General features: G+C 39.1%; 1 protein-coding gene across 2 annotated transcripts in view; it reads left to right on the top strand.

Moving 5' to 3' along the window:
- galntl6 (polypeptide N-acetylgalactosaminyltransferase like 6) overlaps positions 1 to 19,874 on the top strand; it is a 317,093-nt gene that overhangs the window by 249,199 nt on the left and 48,020 nt on the right. For both annotated transcript variants that reach the window (XM_055205086.2, XM_055205085.2), the window contains exon 7: positions 838 to 1,021. In XM_055205086.2, coding sequence (XP_055061061.2) covers positions 838 to 1,021 — 184 coding nt within the window. The remainder of the gene's footprint in view (positions 1 to 837; positions 1,022 to 19,874) is intronic.

Here is a 19,874-nt window from a genome sequence, read left to right as displayed (position 1 = left end):
TTGAGGTTGGTTGCAATTCGCAATCTTCTGTTACCCCAGAATCTTTCCCAAATTGCTACTTTGTTCCCTACTAAAAATCCACATAACTAATAAAAGTCTTTTAATTGGTGCATGGTAATTGTTCTGGTACATGGCTGCTGTCCCAGGATAAATGTTGGTTATAGTTGGTTGAAGATTCATCCACTCTCTGTATGAAATGCTTTGTATGGAGTAATCCTTAAAAGTGCTAAAACAATCTCGGTTCCAGACGTGGTTACAGACATACCTTGGAGATTGTGCTCCTGAGTTTAATGTTCCTGATAAATTTGTTTAAGTGCTTTGTTGTTTTGTGCTTAGGCCCACATTCCAAAAGTGTCTTTCCAAAAGATCTCTATGGTCCAGTAGAGCAGAGGTGTTGAGGGAGAGTGTGGGTGACAGATCTGGGACGGCTTAGCGTCTGCTGACTGACAGAGATAGAGCGAAGGGCCGAGGGTCCTTTCTGCTCGTCCCTCTGTGGAGCAAACCTACTTTGAAGCGCTGTAATTGTTTCTAATCGCTGAGCGGCTGTAGCGGCTTTAAATTTCACAGGGTCACCACACTCAGTCGAGCGGAGCGGTGGAGAGCAAGTGATCCAGGAGCAGGGGGACTCATGAGACGCCCTGCAGTCCCAGTCCTTTCATCTCTCCTCCTGTCCTCTGAGTGTAGCTCAACCAGTAACAAAACAGATTTGTTAAGGTCATGGGTTTGAATCTTAACAAACACACGTTGAAACAATGTATAACCTGCCTGGGCTGTAAGTTGCGTTGGTTAAATGTATCTGGTAAACTAATTTTACCTCACTTTGCTTTTTGCTCTCAGATCAGATTGCCCAGAACCCCAAAACCATTGTGTGTCCCATGATAGACGTGATCGACCACAATCACTTTGGTTATGAGGCGCAGGCAGGGGATGCTATGCGGGGAGCCTTTGACTGGGAGATGTACTACAAGCGCATTCCCATCCCATCTGAGCTACAAGGACCAGACACCAGTGACCCATATGAGTGAGTACACCTTCACACATGCCTAATTAATCTTGTGACATACAAATACAATAATGAAAATCGCAATGAAATCCAGAGTGTTTTTTTTTTTATAAGTTTATTGTCAACCCTCATGTACTTTTAAAGGTTCCCTTCTTTCTGTGTTTTTGAAGCTTTGATTGTATTTACAGTGCGCAATATAATGTGTTCATGTTTAACGTGTAAAAAAAATGCGGTATTTTTCACACAATTGACTTATCTGTATAGCGCTGTTTTCACTGTCCTCAAAATGGGCTGATGTCTTCCTTGTTGTATGAAGTCCCTATTTCAGAAATACGTAACGAGTTCTGATTGTGTAGTTTGTTTAGTGTGTTGTGATTCAATAGCAGCTTAGCTTGCCGTTAGCTTAGCTTGCCGTTAGCTTAGCTGGTGACTGACGTATTCCTGTGGGCGGAGTTTAGTCAAAAACTGTTCTACTGACGTCATTAAAGCAGGAAGTAGAGAGCTGTAGTCCAAACCGGCCATTCGCTGTAGGCTTTAAAAGGCAAATTCTGTTAAAGAAAATATATCGCCTGGCAGTGAACTTTCAGCTTTAGCATTTTACAGGTATTATTTATGTTATTATAGCAACAGTACACACTGACTAGGGTTTAAAAAAATGGGATCAGGAGGAACGTGACCTTTAAGATTGATTTAAAGAATGCAATACTTTGCATAAATTTACTCAACATACTGTAGAAGCCTAACAATATGTATTTTTAAGATAGGTTTAAAAATGAATTCTCTTATGAAAGCAAAATTAATAAAAGTTTATAATTAGTACAAGTCAAGAACTGTATATTGAGTGTTGAGGGCATAGACTGTAAAAAAGATAGACAAAGCAAAGAGTTATCGTTTCCAACGTAAATCTCTTTTTTTGGACTACAACAAACACACAAATTGTAGGCAACAATTGTCTTCCTGGAATTGGTGATGTAGACAAGACCGACATTATCATAATTCCTCCCGCTTGGACTCATAGCCTGTAAATTAACTTCTGTCAGCCTTGCATTGTGAGCATATCTTTCAAACATGGTAAGGAGCGTCACATTTTCGGCTGACGTCAGAGGTATTTAGGCCAATCACAACGTACAGATTAGCTGGCCAATCAGGGACACATCGCTTTTCAGATCGATGAGCTTTGTACAAAATCAGAGCGTTTGATGAAAGCAGTATATCTGGAGATACAAAAATGTGCAGTATGTGGAAAATAATGTGTTTTTTAATTAATCAATTAATTAATTAATATTTTAGCAATGAAATAGGTGCACTTAACAGTGGAAAATGTTTACAAGATAATTGTCAGTCTGATGGAAGAGACAGTGGAGAGGTTTTTCATCAAAATGCAACAAAATACACCTACTACAATCCACTTTTTTTCAATTAAATTATTAGATTTGTTTTTTAGCTTCACTGTACCACCTGCATGTTTGCTATGGCTTTTGATCTTGCAGTCTGTTTCAAAATCTCATTTATATCTGCCGCAGTGAGACACTGATATTGACCTCATTAAACCTGTATTGATGTGTACGAGTAGAAGATACATGAACTATCACTTTGCCCAGTGACCTGCACCTGCAACCAAGTCAGTAGCCTTAATCCACATCACACCATCTTTCACTTGCATGCTCTCATATGCATGCTCTCTCTCTCTCTCTCTCTCTCTCGCTCTCTCTCTCTCTCTCGCTCTCTATCTCTCTCTCTCTCTCTCTCGCTCTCTCTCGCTCTCTCTCGCTCTCTCTCGCTCTCTCTCGCTCTCTCGTTTACCCAATGCCTCATTGCTGCTTATTTCACTCAAAGATGCCAACTTTGCATTCTGACTTTAAGCTTGACATACAGTAAATACTTCTTAGACTACCACAGGGAGAGGGTTAATGTATGCATGTGTGTACCCTTGCTCCCCTATCACATCACAGCACATTGTGCCCCATACCTGCCATACCAAGCCTTGAGAAGTGGATTAATTTTTAGGGTGGATGTGAAGTCTTAGGAAAAGCAGCTTTCCTAAGAGTGGTAGTGTGTTTTTTACTGTATTTGCAGACACTTTACGTCTCAGAGGTAAAAGTGAATGCTGTTGCTCTATGTTTCGACACAAAAAGACACTTTTATGATGGCTGCTGTACACATGTGGATTAGGATGTTCATATTGATGGGATTCTGCAAGGCTTTATCGTCAGATCTCTGCGATTTTCAGGGGTCTACCTCTCTTTCCTTGCTGGTTCTTCTGTGTGCTGTGCCCAGTGTGGGCAACTGTAGTTCATCCAGTAACCCACATCTTTTTCAAGCCCTGAGGGCACCCCACATTTCCTGCAGTTAACAGCTCAACTTGAACTCACTTTTAGGGATTAAACACACCTGTTTTTATCAATTCTGCTCTTCTATGGTTTGCTAAACATGTGGCCAGAAGATTTTAGAGAGTCAAGGCAGCCATTCTCATCAGTTATCTTTGGCAATGTTCATGTTAATATTTAATATGACCTATTCAAAACCAAAGCCTTAAATGTACATTTTTATTTAAATGTCAATGTTTCTCTACTCACTCGAGATTAAAGTCATTATTTAATGAGAATAAATTCCTAAAATGAAGTCAATATATTCATTTTAGGCTTATTCTTTACGTTGTTTACTGCATCAGGACAGTGATATATAAATACACTTAATTCACTACACACTATAATATATAATTAATAAGCATGTACAGTCAAGCAGAAAAGCCCAGAATGTGCTGGTTTTCATTTAATGAAACGAACGTGTCCTTTAGCGGTAGATGCATTAAGCCACATTCAATGTTGTCTTTTAGGGTTTTATAAGGGTCTGCACTTAAAGTAAAGCTTTTATGTTGTTGCTTTCATGAGAACACGCCTAAATTGAAAAGTAGCCTACTCGTTGCATTTATCTCAATTGTTAGTTCACAAAGCCGCATAGTCTTTCCATTCCTCCCTAGGGCATACGATTAATATCTCCAATCACCTGTGCACTTTTATTCAGGTGTATCTCCATACTTTAGCCTACCCAATGAACAAAATCCTTTATTCATCACAATATTCTGTTCATTGCATGCCTGTTTTGTGCACTGAATTTTGTTCGTTCACATTATCTCCCCCTTTATTGCCTTTTATATGAGGGAGATTCCTTAAATTGCCTTTCTGAGCGCATCTCCCTCATATTGTTTTATTAATAAGACAGGTATGTAATTTGGTATTTGCTTTGCAGATCTGCTTGTTCACATCACTCCAAACACTCAAAATAATTACAACTTATTTCTCGTTATATTACGACTTTATTCTCAAAATATAACAACTTTATTCTCAAAATATAACAACTTTATTCTCAAAACATAACAACTTTATTCTCATTAAATAACTACTTTAATCTCGAAATTATATTTATTTTGACTTTTTTCTCGTTAAATAATGTCTTTATTCACACATTTTAATGACTTTAATCTCGAGATGGTTTTATTTTTTTATTTTAGCTTGGCCCTAATCCTCCTTGCTAACTCACTGCTCACTTTTGTAAACTAAAACGTGAAGTGATGCCATCACCTGTGCTTGTTGTACAAGTTCCCAAAGCTCATTTACAGCGATGAAAAACATAATTTCATCTATATGCTCCATTACTCATGTATGTGTGTTTTTGTGGCGCGTTTACGATTATTTCACAGCAGTAGAGGCGGCACAACTACAACAATAAGTGTGTAATCCCACACAGCAAAAATCAATGCAAAATCATTCTACACATCTTTTTACACCACTGAAAAGCACTGCATGGTCACGCGCTTTGCATTCATTCTGACTTTCTTGAAAAAATTACAGTAGCCGCTTTCCGTCAATTTCTTTAAAGAGCATTTCATCTCATAATGCTGCTTTTGCTTTTCCGTGACATTTCAAAAAACTGACATGAACACTTATTGAACATGTATAGAGTACATGTAAACAAATTTGGCTTGCTGTCTGATGACAGAGTAATAAAAATATGGGGAAATTACTTGTTCCTTCTGATAGTGTAATTTATTTGCATTTTATAAATAACCATTGCCATAGTTAAATAGAAAATATTAACAAACATGTCTATAAAAGACAATTTCACTTACCACCTGCTCTTCGCAGGCACCGCATTAATTGCCTCAGGCAAACAGCACTGAGTTTAATGAACAGCACATTTCATAATGAGTCTAATTTATATGGAGGAAATCAAGTTTCCAAATACAAAAAATGACTTCTGAAATACTGCACACAAAGGTGGAGCAACTGTTTAGTGAATTTACCCTCAACTCCCCCCAGGGTACTTCATTAATAAAATTACTAGAAATGAAGTTGTATGCTGGAACAATTTTGAAAGAATTGTTTTGGGAATGTGGTAAACAGATGGAATATTAGTGTTGTTAAGTAATTGTATTGTGTCGAAGGACCCGCTCCTCACAAATGTTTAAAAACACAAGTAAAATAATCAAATTTAAATAGAAAAAGCCCACTTAGCATACAGAGTATAAGGTTAAACAACATCCCTGTCTGGGTGCTAGTTATGTAAGGAATAATTGACGACAGGCCTTTGAATTATAAGAAAATAATGCATACCCTCGCAGAGTGCCGTTACACCGTGGGTGTGCATTATTTTCAAATAATTCAAAGGACCGGAGTCACTTAATCCGCTTATACCACGGTTACCACAAACATTGCTCTGGTGCCTATTTTTTAGACATTTGAAAAAGTAGGTGTGCGGTTATCGAAAAATAATGCATACCCATGGTACATTTCTCAACCAATCAGAATACAGCATTCAACAGACCTGTGGTATAATTGATCGTAAGTAAAGTTATAACACAAATCTGAGCATTGGAACTAATGATCAATTGTCTGTACATTAGCGACTAAAGGTTTATTTATTTAATGAGATGTCAGATAAAAATGCTTATGACAAATCAAAGCAGAGGAAAACAAGCACAAAATCAATACGAAGATTAATGTTATTTATATCTTCTGTAATACAGTCTGAATATTCGGAGACGCTTCTCATTGCATGACTATCTCTGAGGGAGATTAACAGGGACCATTGGATGGCAGGAGACAAAGAGAAATGCCCTTACCTCCAATATTTTTATTTATTTCACACTATTTGAGCCGTAAAGTAAATCATTTGATTTTACCCTGACCTGCATTATTTTTACCATCATTCTCACTTGTATGTATGTGTAGAGTAACAGCAACAATGTTTACTGAATGCACAAAACATAACTCATGAATTTAGACTTTTACAAACCACAACAGACATTTACTTCAACAAATACATGGTCAAAAACAGTTCTGTTTAACTCTGTATGACATTATAGGCTGTCCCCTGTATTCCCCGCCTCTTCCCTTTCAATTCCCAGTGAAAAGTTTCCCAACATAACATCTGCCTTAAGCAGTAAACAAGCCAGTGTTAAGCTGACGTCTCTTTCTCTCGCATGCTGAAACCTCACGCGTGGGTTAATGCGTTTCCGTCTGAGGCGCGTACCTGGAGGGGTGACATTTTCTCCGCCAATTTGCTAACTTTACTTCTGAAGGAAATAGCACAGGCATTTTTATGAGAGTTAAATTTTATGTATCCGTTCATCTCTGCGCACCTCTTTACTCTCGGTGCGACACCTGTGTTCTGAAAGAAACGCGGAAAACTTTGCGACATGACACATATGTAATGAGCCTCTCCGCAAGCCGCTGTGGATGGCTGAACAGAACGTTACTGGCTTTCAAAATCCCCTGTCCTTTTATTTTAATAGTTTGTTACTTCTTGACTCCTGGCTCGGCAGCCTAGCCTTGGCGCATTCTGATGTGTAAAGCGTACGCGACTAAGAAGCCTTAATATAGATCTCACCGCCTGTTAAAAGATGAAAGAGGCCTCTCTGTGTGGATCACAGCTCATTTGTGCAATGACTGATCCACCGAGAAGTCGGACCTTTCTTCTTCTACTTCTTACAGATTGATTGATAGAGGAAGATAGACTCAGTGTATTGGCATTAATGCAGGTGAGGTGAATGATTCACTTTGCTACAGTGTGACGTGCGTTCGCCGCTGGGTTAAATTGCATTATTATCCCGTCTGTGACCTACAGGAAGCTCCAGCCGCAAAGCCAAGGTTGATTTCTTGTCATCACATCTCCCCCTTCTGGCCAGGATGAGAAGGACCTCGGCACCAACAATGCCAGCTGGTCACTGTCAATTGCAGGAGGGGATAACAGCACAAGCCTATTTCCATATATTACAGACCATATTGGCCTTTTATTCATTAGAGATGGCTTTCTATAATGGGGTCACATTGTCCTCTATCTTCTGAGGAGAGAATGAATAATGGATTCATGGGGCACATATGCTTTAATGGTGATTCACAGCTTCGGCCTTTCATACATATGCCCTTGCTTTGTGTGTACCATTGCTTAGCACACAATGTATGAAGTTTTCTCTCCAGGTATAATAGGATTCTTAGAAAGCTTGATAGATGACAGTGGACTCCATCTTTTCTCCGCCTTTCTGTGTCTGATTTTGTCTCTCTCAGCCCTTCTCTCTCTCTTCATGCATACTGCGACCTTGACTGCGAGGAAGTACATTGGAAATGATTTCCCGTCGCAAATCTTTTCTAAGTCCCCCACAGTTTCCCGAGAATTTCACCATTTAATACGCAGCCGCACAATAGGACGTAGAAAGCCGTGATTATTCCAGTGGACATTCTCCCCATCGTCCCTATTCAGGCAAGATTAGACATTTTCAAATGGAGGTCTTTTCTGCCGCCAATGGAAATCTTCCTGCTGAATTTGCCAGTGACGAGAGTAAATAGTAGATTTATATTTATGGAAATCACAGGGACAGCGGGCATGGTGGGAGACTGAGAGAAAGGAAAGCTGATGAGCCCCATAGCCTGTGTCCTCATTGCTCCACAAAGACATTTAAGCTTCATAAATGTTGTATTTTGGGGGACTTAATTGGATTTATGCTGCTCGGGCTTCGAATGCAAATTGTGATTGGCATCAGCGTGGCTGGCACTTTGTCCCTGATTGAACGAGGGGCTTAGAGGAGGGGGGTCCAGATTAGGCAATGTAAAATAGATAGCGCTTTTCTCAAGGATGCTTTTCTCAAGGATGACTAGTCAACCATGGTTATTTATAACCTCTGCGATTAACAAATCATCGTAACAACCTCTCCTTTATGTTGTTTTTCTTCCAGCTGTTTGTAAAGGCATAATCTTACAATGCATAATCATGGTCAGCTGAACCCAGTCATCCTAATTATTTAGGGTTCCTCTAGACCGATTATTTAGGTAACCCGTCAACTAGTCGATTTTAAAAATAGGTAGTTTTTCACATTGCTAATTTGAATGTATATCAAGAGACGAGAGGCAAGGATCGATTCTAGACGCTCTTAGGAGTCTCCTCTGAAAAATCAACCTGCCTTAACAAATGGTTATCTGTACTAGGATGAGCAAAAAGCAAAGAAAATCTTTAATGTATCTCCTCTGAGGACATGCAGAGCCACACGGATTAACAGAGCATTAAGACTACAATACATTACTCAATACATGACGTTTTTCCTTATAGTAATTACTGTTGGAGAGGTCTGAACCTCTGGTTCTCCCTCTCTCTCTTTTTCTCCAGAGGTGTGTTTCCAGAGATTATGGTTTTTAATTGAGGAATAATACTATAAAAACTGCAAAAAGAGCCTACACTAGCTAAAAATGGCAAATGTGAGTTTACAGAATCGCCTCAACCAATTACACCTGGTGTTGCATTTTATTAGCCTCTGAGGAATCAACACACCACCAAGAGGACTTGTCAACACCGGGCCTTGCATGTCCTTAGTGAATCATTCTGTGTGTGTTTGTGTGCTTGTGTGCATGTATGTGTGCGTGTGTGCTTGTGTATTAAGGTTGCTGTGCTGAATAGTAATGAGAGCAGTCAAGTGGCCAGTGCACTACGTGTTGAGAAGGTGATGAATGCTAATGAATGTGAACGGGGCTGAGAGGTCGAGACCTCAGTGAGTCCCTCAAGATCTCCAGATAGAGCTGCATCTGACATAGAGAAGAATTATGCGTGCGTGTGTGGGTGTGTAGGCTATATTTTCTAAAAATTGTGTCCTTACAAATATAGTGAAATGTTAAAATCTGAATTTTGAAGGACACTTGAAGTGCTACTAATGAAAGGCTTCTAAATGCATTGCATTCTGATGGTTTATATAAACAGGTTTGTGTGAGGGTTTGCTTTAGTGAGAGTATAACCTTACTATAAAAACTATTAGATCTTTGCAACAGAAGTCTATTATATTCCCACATCTGGCACAAAGCTAAATGTGTGTGTGTGAGCTTGTATAGCACCTGCTTTTAAAAGCACGCTCCTCATAGGATGGACTGATGTTGTCAGATTTATACCTAGGAGATTCATATACCAGGTGGTCTACATCTAAGAGGACTTTTATCTCATCCTTTTTTATCTCTCCCCCTTTCCTTATCTCACTCTTCCTCTAGTAAAGTACTTGACCTGGTCATATGCTCCAGTGGTGCAGAACACTACTGATGAGAAGCTTCGCTGCCGTTTCGTCACACACATCGACCTCGACTTTCTTCAGATCTGTGTCTAAATAGTCAATCAACACAGCCACTGCCAGCTCTTCCAACATCCTTAGAGTTCCTCACGCAACACCTTTTCCACCAGCCTAGCACTGCCAGAAAATCGCCCTCCAAAAGTCTGAATAAATCGCCTCTCCTCCGTGTCTGAACAAGAGGCTGACAAATACAGACACCTCCTAAATAGGCCGTGTCATTGTGAATGCATGAGTGCACGTCGAGCGTGCAAATACAATAAAGAATACAAGCTGTGGCTCGAGCTGTCAAGGAAATTGTCATGTCATCGGAGCTGTTGATCAGCCTCTCCATTTATGCCCATCGCTGATTTCTGCCTCTCCCGGTGACTAAATGATACGATTTCTTTCTGCCAAAGTCTCCTAGCCGGGTGTCTTCCTCAAATAAGGCTACAAACCAAGCCAATGAGCTGGCCGTGCACCCACACGTCCATCATCTTTTACAGCCAAGACACAACCATCCATTCCAGAACACCAAGCTGTAGTATCTGCTGGAGATGATGTTAATGGTGAGCGTGTCCAACGAAAAAAGCAACATGGTAATTTCACCAGAGAAGTGCTTGTTCCTCCATTAGCTGACTTAATTGAGTAGACTGTTATATTTCAGCACCTTATTAAATCGAAAGAAAGCAGGCCAGAGAGCATTACGTGAGAGTAAATTGATTTTGGCGCCTTGCTGCTCATCAAGTTTGCCCGTCTTCACGCAAACCCATTCTTCCAATTATTGTTTATGGCTTTTCTCTTTGCTCCATTTTTCAGTCCACACTCTCGCTCTTGCTTTTAGCCAGCCATAATATTTTGGCCCCGTTTACCTTGAGCCCACTTAGTCCTCCCTTGAGAACACAGCACACGGCAACCCAGCAGTTTTCATCTTTGCTAAATGCTGACCACAAGATTTCCTCCAGATAAACTGCACTTGACGATTTCGTAGAATTTATTTTATAGGAGAGAAATCAGCTTGTACTGGGCAATGTTTCGAAATTGTACATGTATTTTATGTGAAAAATAAGATGTGTGTATGTTTTAGTCATAGACTGTAAAAAATATGAACGTAGGTTACACGTAGGTTTGTGAAGAGCATTTTTGAACAACCGTTGCCATCTTGCCATTATTGCACCAAAAATGGGCTGAAGCAGGGATGTGGGTGGAGCTGAGGTGCCTGTTTGCTGAAACTATGCCCGCTTAGCTCAACGGTAGTGACAGCAGCAATACGGACTGGGAACTTAACTGTAAATTTCGTCACGGCCCCTTTTTGGGGAAAACAAACTAGACCTCCCATAGACCTCCATACAAAATAGCGGAAAAAAGCAACGTTCGCACACAGCCGGCAGGCGCAAACAACTCAAGAAATCACCCAGACTAAACATGCCGAGCAACCATCTGTCCACCCTGCCTGCCATAGAGCGCGAAAGATAAATTAACACATTTAATTTGGTCAATATAAAAACATGTCCCTTTTATTCTCACAGCATCAAATTTGTGTAACAAGGCTATCCAGTGATTGCTGGAAATATCACTAAGGCTAGTTGTATGGCTAGACAGAAAAGTGCACTCAGTACTATATAGAGACATAATATATAAACACGAAGTAACTTTCAATACGAAGTAAAATAATTCACTGGCTTCTCTGTTGACTCGATGAGGTACGAGTAGATGTCCGGGTAAGACACCTCTGGCCAATGGGGAGAGTTGTTACACAAATTTGACGCTGTGAGAATGAATGGGAAATGTTTTTATATTGACCAAATTAAATGTGTTAATGTATCTTTCGCGCTCTATGGCAGGGAGGGTGGACAGATAATTACTGAACATGTTTAATCTGAGTGATTTCTTAAGTTATTTACGCCTGCCGGGTGTGTACGAACGTTCCTTTGTTCCGCTACTTTGTATGGAAGTCAGTGGGAAGTCTAGTTTGTTTTCCCCAAAAGTGGGCGTAAACCTGTTCATAGACATTCTATGACGTTGCGCCGGTGCGTATAATTCACCTGTCAGTCAAGTGGCCACACCCTTAATTATGCAAAAAGATTAGTATAATTTAAACTGAAAAGTTACAAAAAAATTCACCCCCTCACAGTTATCATGAAGGGCAAAATTAGCTATATAGGCCAAAAACACTTTTGGTTCCAAGCTGTAAACATTTACGCCATATGCAAAAGTTTGTGCACCCCTGACAATTTCCATGATTTACATTTATAAATATTTGGGTGTTTGGATCAGCAATTCAATTTTGATCTATCAAATAACTTTCAGTAGGGAAATGAGGTCTATTGGATATACAGAAAATGTGCAATATGCATCAAAACAAAAAAATTAGACATGTGCATAAATTTGGGCACCCTTGTCAACGGTAGTGACAGCAGCAAATGTTGATTTGAAAACCTGTAACTACTTAGCACTGATTAATTGGAACACATAATTGGTTTTCGTGAGCTCATTAAGCCTTGAACTTCATAGACAAGTGCATCCAATCATGAGAAAATGTATTTAAGGTGGCCAATTGCAAGTTGTTGTTTTTTAACTCCCTTTTGAAGAGTGGCAACATGGAGGCCTCAAACTCTCAAATGACCTGAAAACAAAGATTGTTCAACATTATGGTTAAGGGAAAGGCAACAAAAAGTTATCGCAGAAATATAAGCTGTCAGTGTCCACTTTGAGGAACATAGTGAGGAAATGGAAGACCACAGGCACAGTTCTTATTAAGGCCAGAAGTGGCAGGCCACGTAAAATATTGGAGAGGCAAAGGCGAAGGATGACCACCTCCAAAGACCTACAACATCAACTTGCTGCAGATGGTGTCACTGTGCATTGTTCAACAATTCAGCGCACTTTGCACTATGATGCGAAAGAAGCTTTTTCTGCACATGCGTGGTATGCAAACGCACATTTGGACAAGCCAGCTTCATTTTGGAGTAAGTTGCTGTGGACTGATGAAACAAAGATTGAGTAATTTGGTCATAACAATAGGGTGTTATGCATGGTGGCAAAAGAACACAGCGTTCCAAACACTTGTAACCCACAGTAAAATTTGGTGGAGGTTCCATCATGCTGTGGGGCTGTGTGGCCAGTGCCAGTACTGGGAACCTGGTTAAAGTTGAGGGTTGCATGGTTTCCACTCAATATCAGCAGATTCTTAAGAATAATGTTGAGTAATCAGTCACAAAGTTTAAGTTACGCCGGGGCTGGATATTTCAACAAGACAACAACCCAAAACACTGTTCAAAATCTACTTGGGCATTTATGCTGAGGAACAAGTACATTTTGATATGTTTGGAATGGCCATCCCAGTCCCCAGAACTGAATATCATTGAACATCTGTGGGGTGATTTGAAGAGGGCTGTCCATGCGCGGCAATCATCAAACCTAACTGAACTGGAGATGTTTTGTAAGGAGGAATGGTCCAAAATACATTCATCTAGAATTCAGACACTCATTACAGGCTATAGGAAGCGTCTAGATGTTTCAGGCAACATCCATGTTAAAATGGTCATTATGTTTCTTCATACACTGTTAGAAAAAATATACATTTATGGGAAGCCAAACACATCAAAAGAGGGAGGAAACTGTGCCACTCGATTAAACCGCCCTTTGTGGACCAATTATATGCGCGGCCTATTGGACAGAGCAGCACGATCGTCTGAAAAGTGCAGAGATGAGTTGTTTGCTTGCGCTGCCCAAGTGTGGATCAACTTAGACAGCGCTGTTTGAACCACAAACCTGCGTGTCCCACTGGGAAGCGCTGCACGAATAAATGGTTTCATATCATAGTTAATGCACATGCCCTCCAACCAATTAAAGTAATGTATATACGTGAAGCAAAATAAAATTTTAATTATAGAAATTTTATAACAATTTTTCTCAAACAATCCTGAAAAATTGCATAAATGATGTAATTTTGAGATGCATTTCCATGAAGAGTGATACCACCTGTACAGTTGGCACCAAGGGCAAGTAAAGACTCCGCCCTTAGATCATCTCCGCTTTACCCCCCTAATACACTAATGTTGTATAAGTAAATCCACCGCAAATCCTCTCTCAACCCAAAGCTCTGTGTCCTCTCCACTGTGTAAGTGCAATATATATGCAGAACCATAATCCCAAAAACATGCTGTCGTTCCAGGCCCAGCATTACCATATTTCATCCCACATGCTCTATTAAAAGATTGCACTACTTAAACCACCAGACACGTTGTACTCACTTCCTGTCTGCTTTAGCCAAGTCTTGGGATTCAAACGCCACTGAACAAATGGAGGGGATCCATTAAATCCATCAATGTTCCACTCTCAAACCCCATTGGCAGGCTTAAGTCCCATAAGTATGTGATATAATGACTTAAAACAAGTTTCTGGTCTCGTTTTGCTCTGCCTTGAATCAGCCACCAAACATTAAGCTCATTACTTCATACAATGTAAGAAAAAATTAACAAAAACTGTGATGGATCCCCTTATAAAGGTTCACAGCTTTTTCCGTGCTCTCCCAATTGTACAGTGGAATTTTTTTTTTTTTTTGCATGTTTGTCACAATGTTTCAGATCATCAAACATATTTAAATATGAATAAAAGATAACACAAATGAAGATAACACATAAATAACTTTTTTTTTATAAAGGGAAAACAAAATTCAAACACAGATGACACTGTGTGAAAAAGTGTTTGCCCCCTAAACCTAATAACTGGTTGGGTCACCCTTAGCAGCCACAGCTACAATCAAGTGTTTGTGATAACTTGCAATGAGCCTGTTACAGCAGTGTGGAGGAATTTTGGTCCCCTCATCTTTGCAGAATTGTTGTAATTCAGCCACATTTGAGAGTTCTTGAGCATGAACTGCCTTTTTAAGGTCATGCCACAGCATCTCAATAGGACTGAGGTCAGGACTTTGACTAAGCCACTCCAAAGTTTTTATTTTGTTTTTCTTCAGCCATTCAGAGGTGGATTTGCTGGTGTGTTTTGGATCATTGTCCTGCTGCAAACCCAAGATCGCTTGATGTCATGAACAGATGGCTGCACATTGTCATTCAGGATTTTTGGTAGACAGCCGAATTCAGGTTCAATTTATCACAGCAAGTCTTCCAGGTCCTGAAGGAGCAAAACAGACCCAGTCCATCACACTACCACCACCATATTTTACTGTTGGTATGATGTTTTTTTCTGAAATGCTGCGTTACTTTTACACCAGGCATAATGGACACCCCCCCCAAAAGTTTAACTTTTGTCTTGTCAGTCCATAGAGTATTTTCCCAAAAGTCTTGGGGATCATAAAGATGTTTTCTAGCACAACTGAGACAAGCCTTTATGGGTTTTTTTTGCTCAGCATTGGTTTTTGTCTTGGAACTCTGCCAAGCAGGGCATTTTTGCCCAGTCTCTTTCTTTTGTGGAGTCATGAACACTGATATAAACTGAGGCAAGGGAGGCCTGCAGTTCTTTGGATGTTGTTGTGACGTCTTTTGTGACCTCATGGATGAGTCAGCGCTGCACTCCTTGGGTAATTTTGGTCAGCTGGCCGGAAGGTTCACCATTGTTCCATGTTTTCGCCATTTGTGGATTATGGCTCTCACTGTGGTTTGCTGGAGTCCCAAAGCTTTAGAAACGGCTTTATAACCTTTTCCAGACTGGTAGATCTCAACTACTTTCTCATTTGTTCCTGAATTTCTTTGGATCTCAACCTGATGTGTAGCTTTTGAGGATTTTTGTCTACTTCACTTTGTCAGGCAGGTCCTATTTAAGTTATTTCTTGATTGGGAACAGGTGTGGCAGTAATCAGGCCTTGGTGTGACTAGAGAAACTGAACTCAGGTGTGATAAACCAAAGTTTAATTATGTTTTAACAAGGAGGAAGCAGCACTTTTCTTCTCACAAGGCCATGTGGGTTTGGATTTTGTTTGATATAAAAACAGCATGTTGTGTTTACTTGTATTATCTTTGATTAATATTTAAATTTGTTTCACAATCTGAAACATTAAAGTGTGACAAACATACAAAAATCCAGGAAGGGTGGCCAACACTTTTTAACAACACTGTAGATGATAAGACCTTTATCTAAAATTGACAATGCAGAAGGTCTGCACTCTTCATCTTTTCTTTATTAGATTAAAACAAAAAATACATAAACATAAATTTTAATTTATTTTAAAGATTAAGAGTGCACACCTTTTGCATTGTTTTCTTATAAAGTTCCCAACACTTACCATTTAAGTACAGCAATATATATATATATATATATATATATATATTTGATTCCTGTATGTACCTTTGACATACTAATATGTAGTGTTGTAGTTCTCGAGACTGGTCTCAAAACCACTTTTTAAAGGTCTTGGTCTAGTCTTGGAATCGACCGCATTTTTACTCAGTCTCGTCTCGGTCTCAGACAAAGAAGACTTTGAATTTTATTTCAAGACCAGTCAAGACCACAACTGATGGCACATAACAAATTTATTTTTTTATCATTAATTTTATGCAGTTTATTCAGGTTTGGCATATGATGTTGGCATTGTTTAAGCATTAAGTTTCTCCCAATGACAAATTTTCTAATTGTATTACTAAAAACACCTGCATTGTGTCAAGTGGATGGTAAGCCATGGAAAGACAATTCAGAATAAATGGTTAAGTTGATTTCAGCTTTTTAAAGTTTGTTCACTTTTATTTGCTTATAGACAAAAATAAATTCCCACATATCTGCAATGCCTTTGATTATTTTATCAACTTCTCTGATGGCATACACACACACACACACACACACACACACACACACACAGACAGACAGACAGACAGACAGACAAGAAGTGCCTAATCATATGCATATTCCACATTTTATCATAAGTTTTTTAATGCAGTGACTTGCACTGGTCTTGGTCTTGACTTGGTCTCGGCCTGTCTTGGTCTTGACTTGGTCTCGACCCTTTAAAGTCTTGGTCTCGTCTCGGTCTCGGTTTAGGTGGTCTTGACTACAACACTACTAATATGCACTCTTTAGGTACAAAGCTGTACTTTTTAGGTACATACGTACAGCCCCTGCTTTTGTACATCTTTTTTTTCAGATTGTAGTAAAGGTTATCAAAGTTTATCATAAGGACGTCAGTGTTTTGTATATCCATTCACTCATCATCAAGATTTTTTTTTTCTAATTTACATTTAATTTATTTTAATTGTTAATGACTTACAATGAGAAATACCGGCACTTCAAGCCAAGTTGAAGAGTATTTTAATTTTTAGCATATCTGGACTTCGGACACTTCTCACATGTTGCTCTGACGATGTCTCTCTGAGTCAAAGAATCAGTGAATGGGTGATTAATAGTAAGGACATCATACTACAGGAAGGGAGGACTAAATACATTTTCTGATTTATGTTTACAAATCTTGATATATCACGAAAATAAATCCTATAGGAAGTTGTCTTTCCTAATTTAAAAGTGAACCAAAGCGTGAGTCAGAACTTGAACAAGGTAAACACTGTACTTGAGCAAACCTGCACCTGTGTTTCTAACAAGCAGTCTGCTAAAGGAGCAGCACAAGCATTGTTACCGCTGCTATTACCTCAGACAGTGATGATAACAATAACATGACCATGAGTGGCCAGTAGCAGCTGACCCTAATACCTTCACGAGCCTGTTTCATGATTTTAAACATTTTAGAACAGAATTGAGTTTTTATTCTCTATCTTTTGATAATGATTAAATGTCAGTGTAATAGATTACAAACATTTACCATTAAATGTGATAAATGCTAAGAAATCTTTTTAGTGATAATTTTACCATTAAATATCACTAAACTGCTAAGAAATCTTCTACCTCTAATGCACATACGCACGCACGCACGCACACACACACACACACACACACACACACACATACTGGTTTTTGTGATTTACAAGGACACTGAACCCCAAACAAGTCTGTTGGTGTATTAGAGGGACACCCCTTTCCACTTGCTCTACAGTGATGTGGAGGATATCAAAAATTTTATTTTGAGCCATACAACACAGATATCACTTCAAAATGTGTTTACACACAACACAGCTTGTGATATAATAACCTGACAATATACTAAATTATGAGGACATTTGATAATTAGATGCAAGCCCCGCCCATGACACAAAACGTTATTATAAGGACAGTGCCCATTCACACACACACATGATTTTAAAGTGTATTGCGGGGTCCAATGTGAATTAATGGGACACAGCTAAACACAAACACAAAGGCGATGGTATTGTGCATTAAAAGGACATACGTGATCTGTGAGGACAGATGACCAAACACAAACACAAAGGCGACGGTATTGTGCATTAAAAGGACATACGTGATCTGTGAGGACAGATGACCAAACACAAACACAAAGGCGACGGTATTGTGCATTAAAAGGACATACGTGATCTGTGAGGACAGATGACCAAACACAAACACAAAGGCGACGGTATTGTGCATTAAAAGGACATACGTGATCTGTGAGGACAGATGACCAAACAAACATTAAGGCATTTCTGAGATATGTTATCCCTTGATAACAATTGTTTGGTAACATCCAAGTACCACAAGTCACCTAGGCGGTACATAGCATTTGAAATTATATTTACAAATGATTAAACCGAACTGTATGTTTGTCTTGCCTTTTATTTATAGAAGACTTGAAATCATCTATGTAAACTGTTTAATAAGCAGGTACAATCAGTTGTTGTTGCAAAGTACATCCCCCTTCAGGGTGATACACAACCCCTTTGCAAAGGGATCCTGATGACCCTGTCAGGATTTACTTTGCAACAACAACTGGTTGCCTGTATTTTTTTCATAGTGATGTAAATACAGTATACAACCTCTCAGAGTGCATCCAAGGGTGTTTCTCAATGTCAAGGAAGGATCCTCGCAAGCTAGAATTTTGAGGATGCTACGCCATCGACATCCGCCAAAGAACTACTCCAATGTCGAGGATCCTCGGAATTTCAACCAAGGACTGAGTCCTTCATTCGGAAAATATCCCATATATAGAAAAGGATGCATACGTGTAGCCTTCGTGCTCACATATCCCACAATGCTATGCGCACAGCACCGAAAGCACCGAGATAATGACGCAATGACGTGCACTTGCTAGCCTGTTTCATTTACGTGTTCTCTGAATGCTAAAGAGGAACCTTGCCTAGCCTCCGAATAAAGTGATTTGGAAGAAGCAGTCCTGCCAATGAAGTATCCTTGACATTGACAATCAGCCCAAGTCCCTGCTATTAGTGTCGTATGACTGTTAAAAGATCATATTGTCATGTGGATAAACTGAGCTCCCAAACTTGGTTCCCAAACTTATAGGGGTATAATCTATCCAGGGTCCCACAAACATATTTTTAAATTAAAATATGAGACACATCTTTTTCTGTTTTATAATCAAGTAGTTTGGATTATCCATGTCATTTTAATAATTAAATATTAGTTTAGTTCCAAATTGCAATATCAAAATATTTTACGAATATTTTGCAATTATTTGTACAAAAACAGTTTTCAGCAATAAACTACTATAGCAAAGCAACTTTGAATGGCCAAGCTCCTGACCCGCAGCTTGAAAAACCCTGAAACAGACATATAACAATATGCACAGTCAGTGAGCAAGGAACACAATTTTAATAGGATCTTGTTTTTTTTAAACATTACAATACTTTGCCCGATATTCCATATCACAAAGATGGGCTGACATTTTTCCTGTGTGCAAACATGGAACACAATTTTAATTTGTACTTGTTTTTTTAGAAAGATTAAAGTACTTTGCCTGATATTTTTTATCACAAGATGGGCTAACATTCCTGTGTGCAAACATGAAGTTTTAAAACTTTTAAAACTTAAAATGGTATTACACTGCAAAAAATTATGTGTTCATTTTTTACACATTGTGTGTAATGCCATTTAAAGCATGAAAGGGCCAACACAAGTTGTGTTAAAAACAGTGATGGGAGTAACGCGTTACAAAGTAATTCTGTTACTGTAATTCCCCTACTTTTAGCTGTAATTAACATGTAACTAAGTTTTTTTTTTAAATCAAGTAACGCAGTTACAATTACTGAAATTTAAATGAGTTGGTTACTCACGTTACTCTATTTTGTGATCAATGAACACTTGCAGACAAGACATTTCTGATCTAATGTTGCAGGACCGTGGTGGGCGGCACAATGAATAATAACACAGAAGTATAGAGACAACACATCATTGTGCCGCTCACCACAGTCCTGCGATGTTAAATCAGAAATGTCTTGTCTGCAA

This window comes from Misgurnus anguillicaudatus, chromosome 3, assembly GCF_027580225.2.
Source record: "Misgurnus anguillicaudatus chromosome 3, ASM2758022v2, whole genome shotgun sequence".
NCBI lineage: Eukaryota > Metazoa > Chordata > Actinopteri > Cypriniformes > Cobitidae > Misgurnus > Misgurnus anguillicaudatus.
This window is presented reverse-complemented; position numbering and strand designations above follow the sequence as displayed.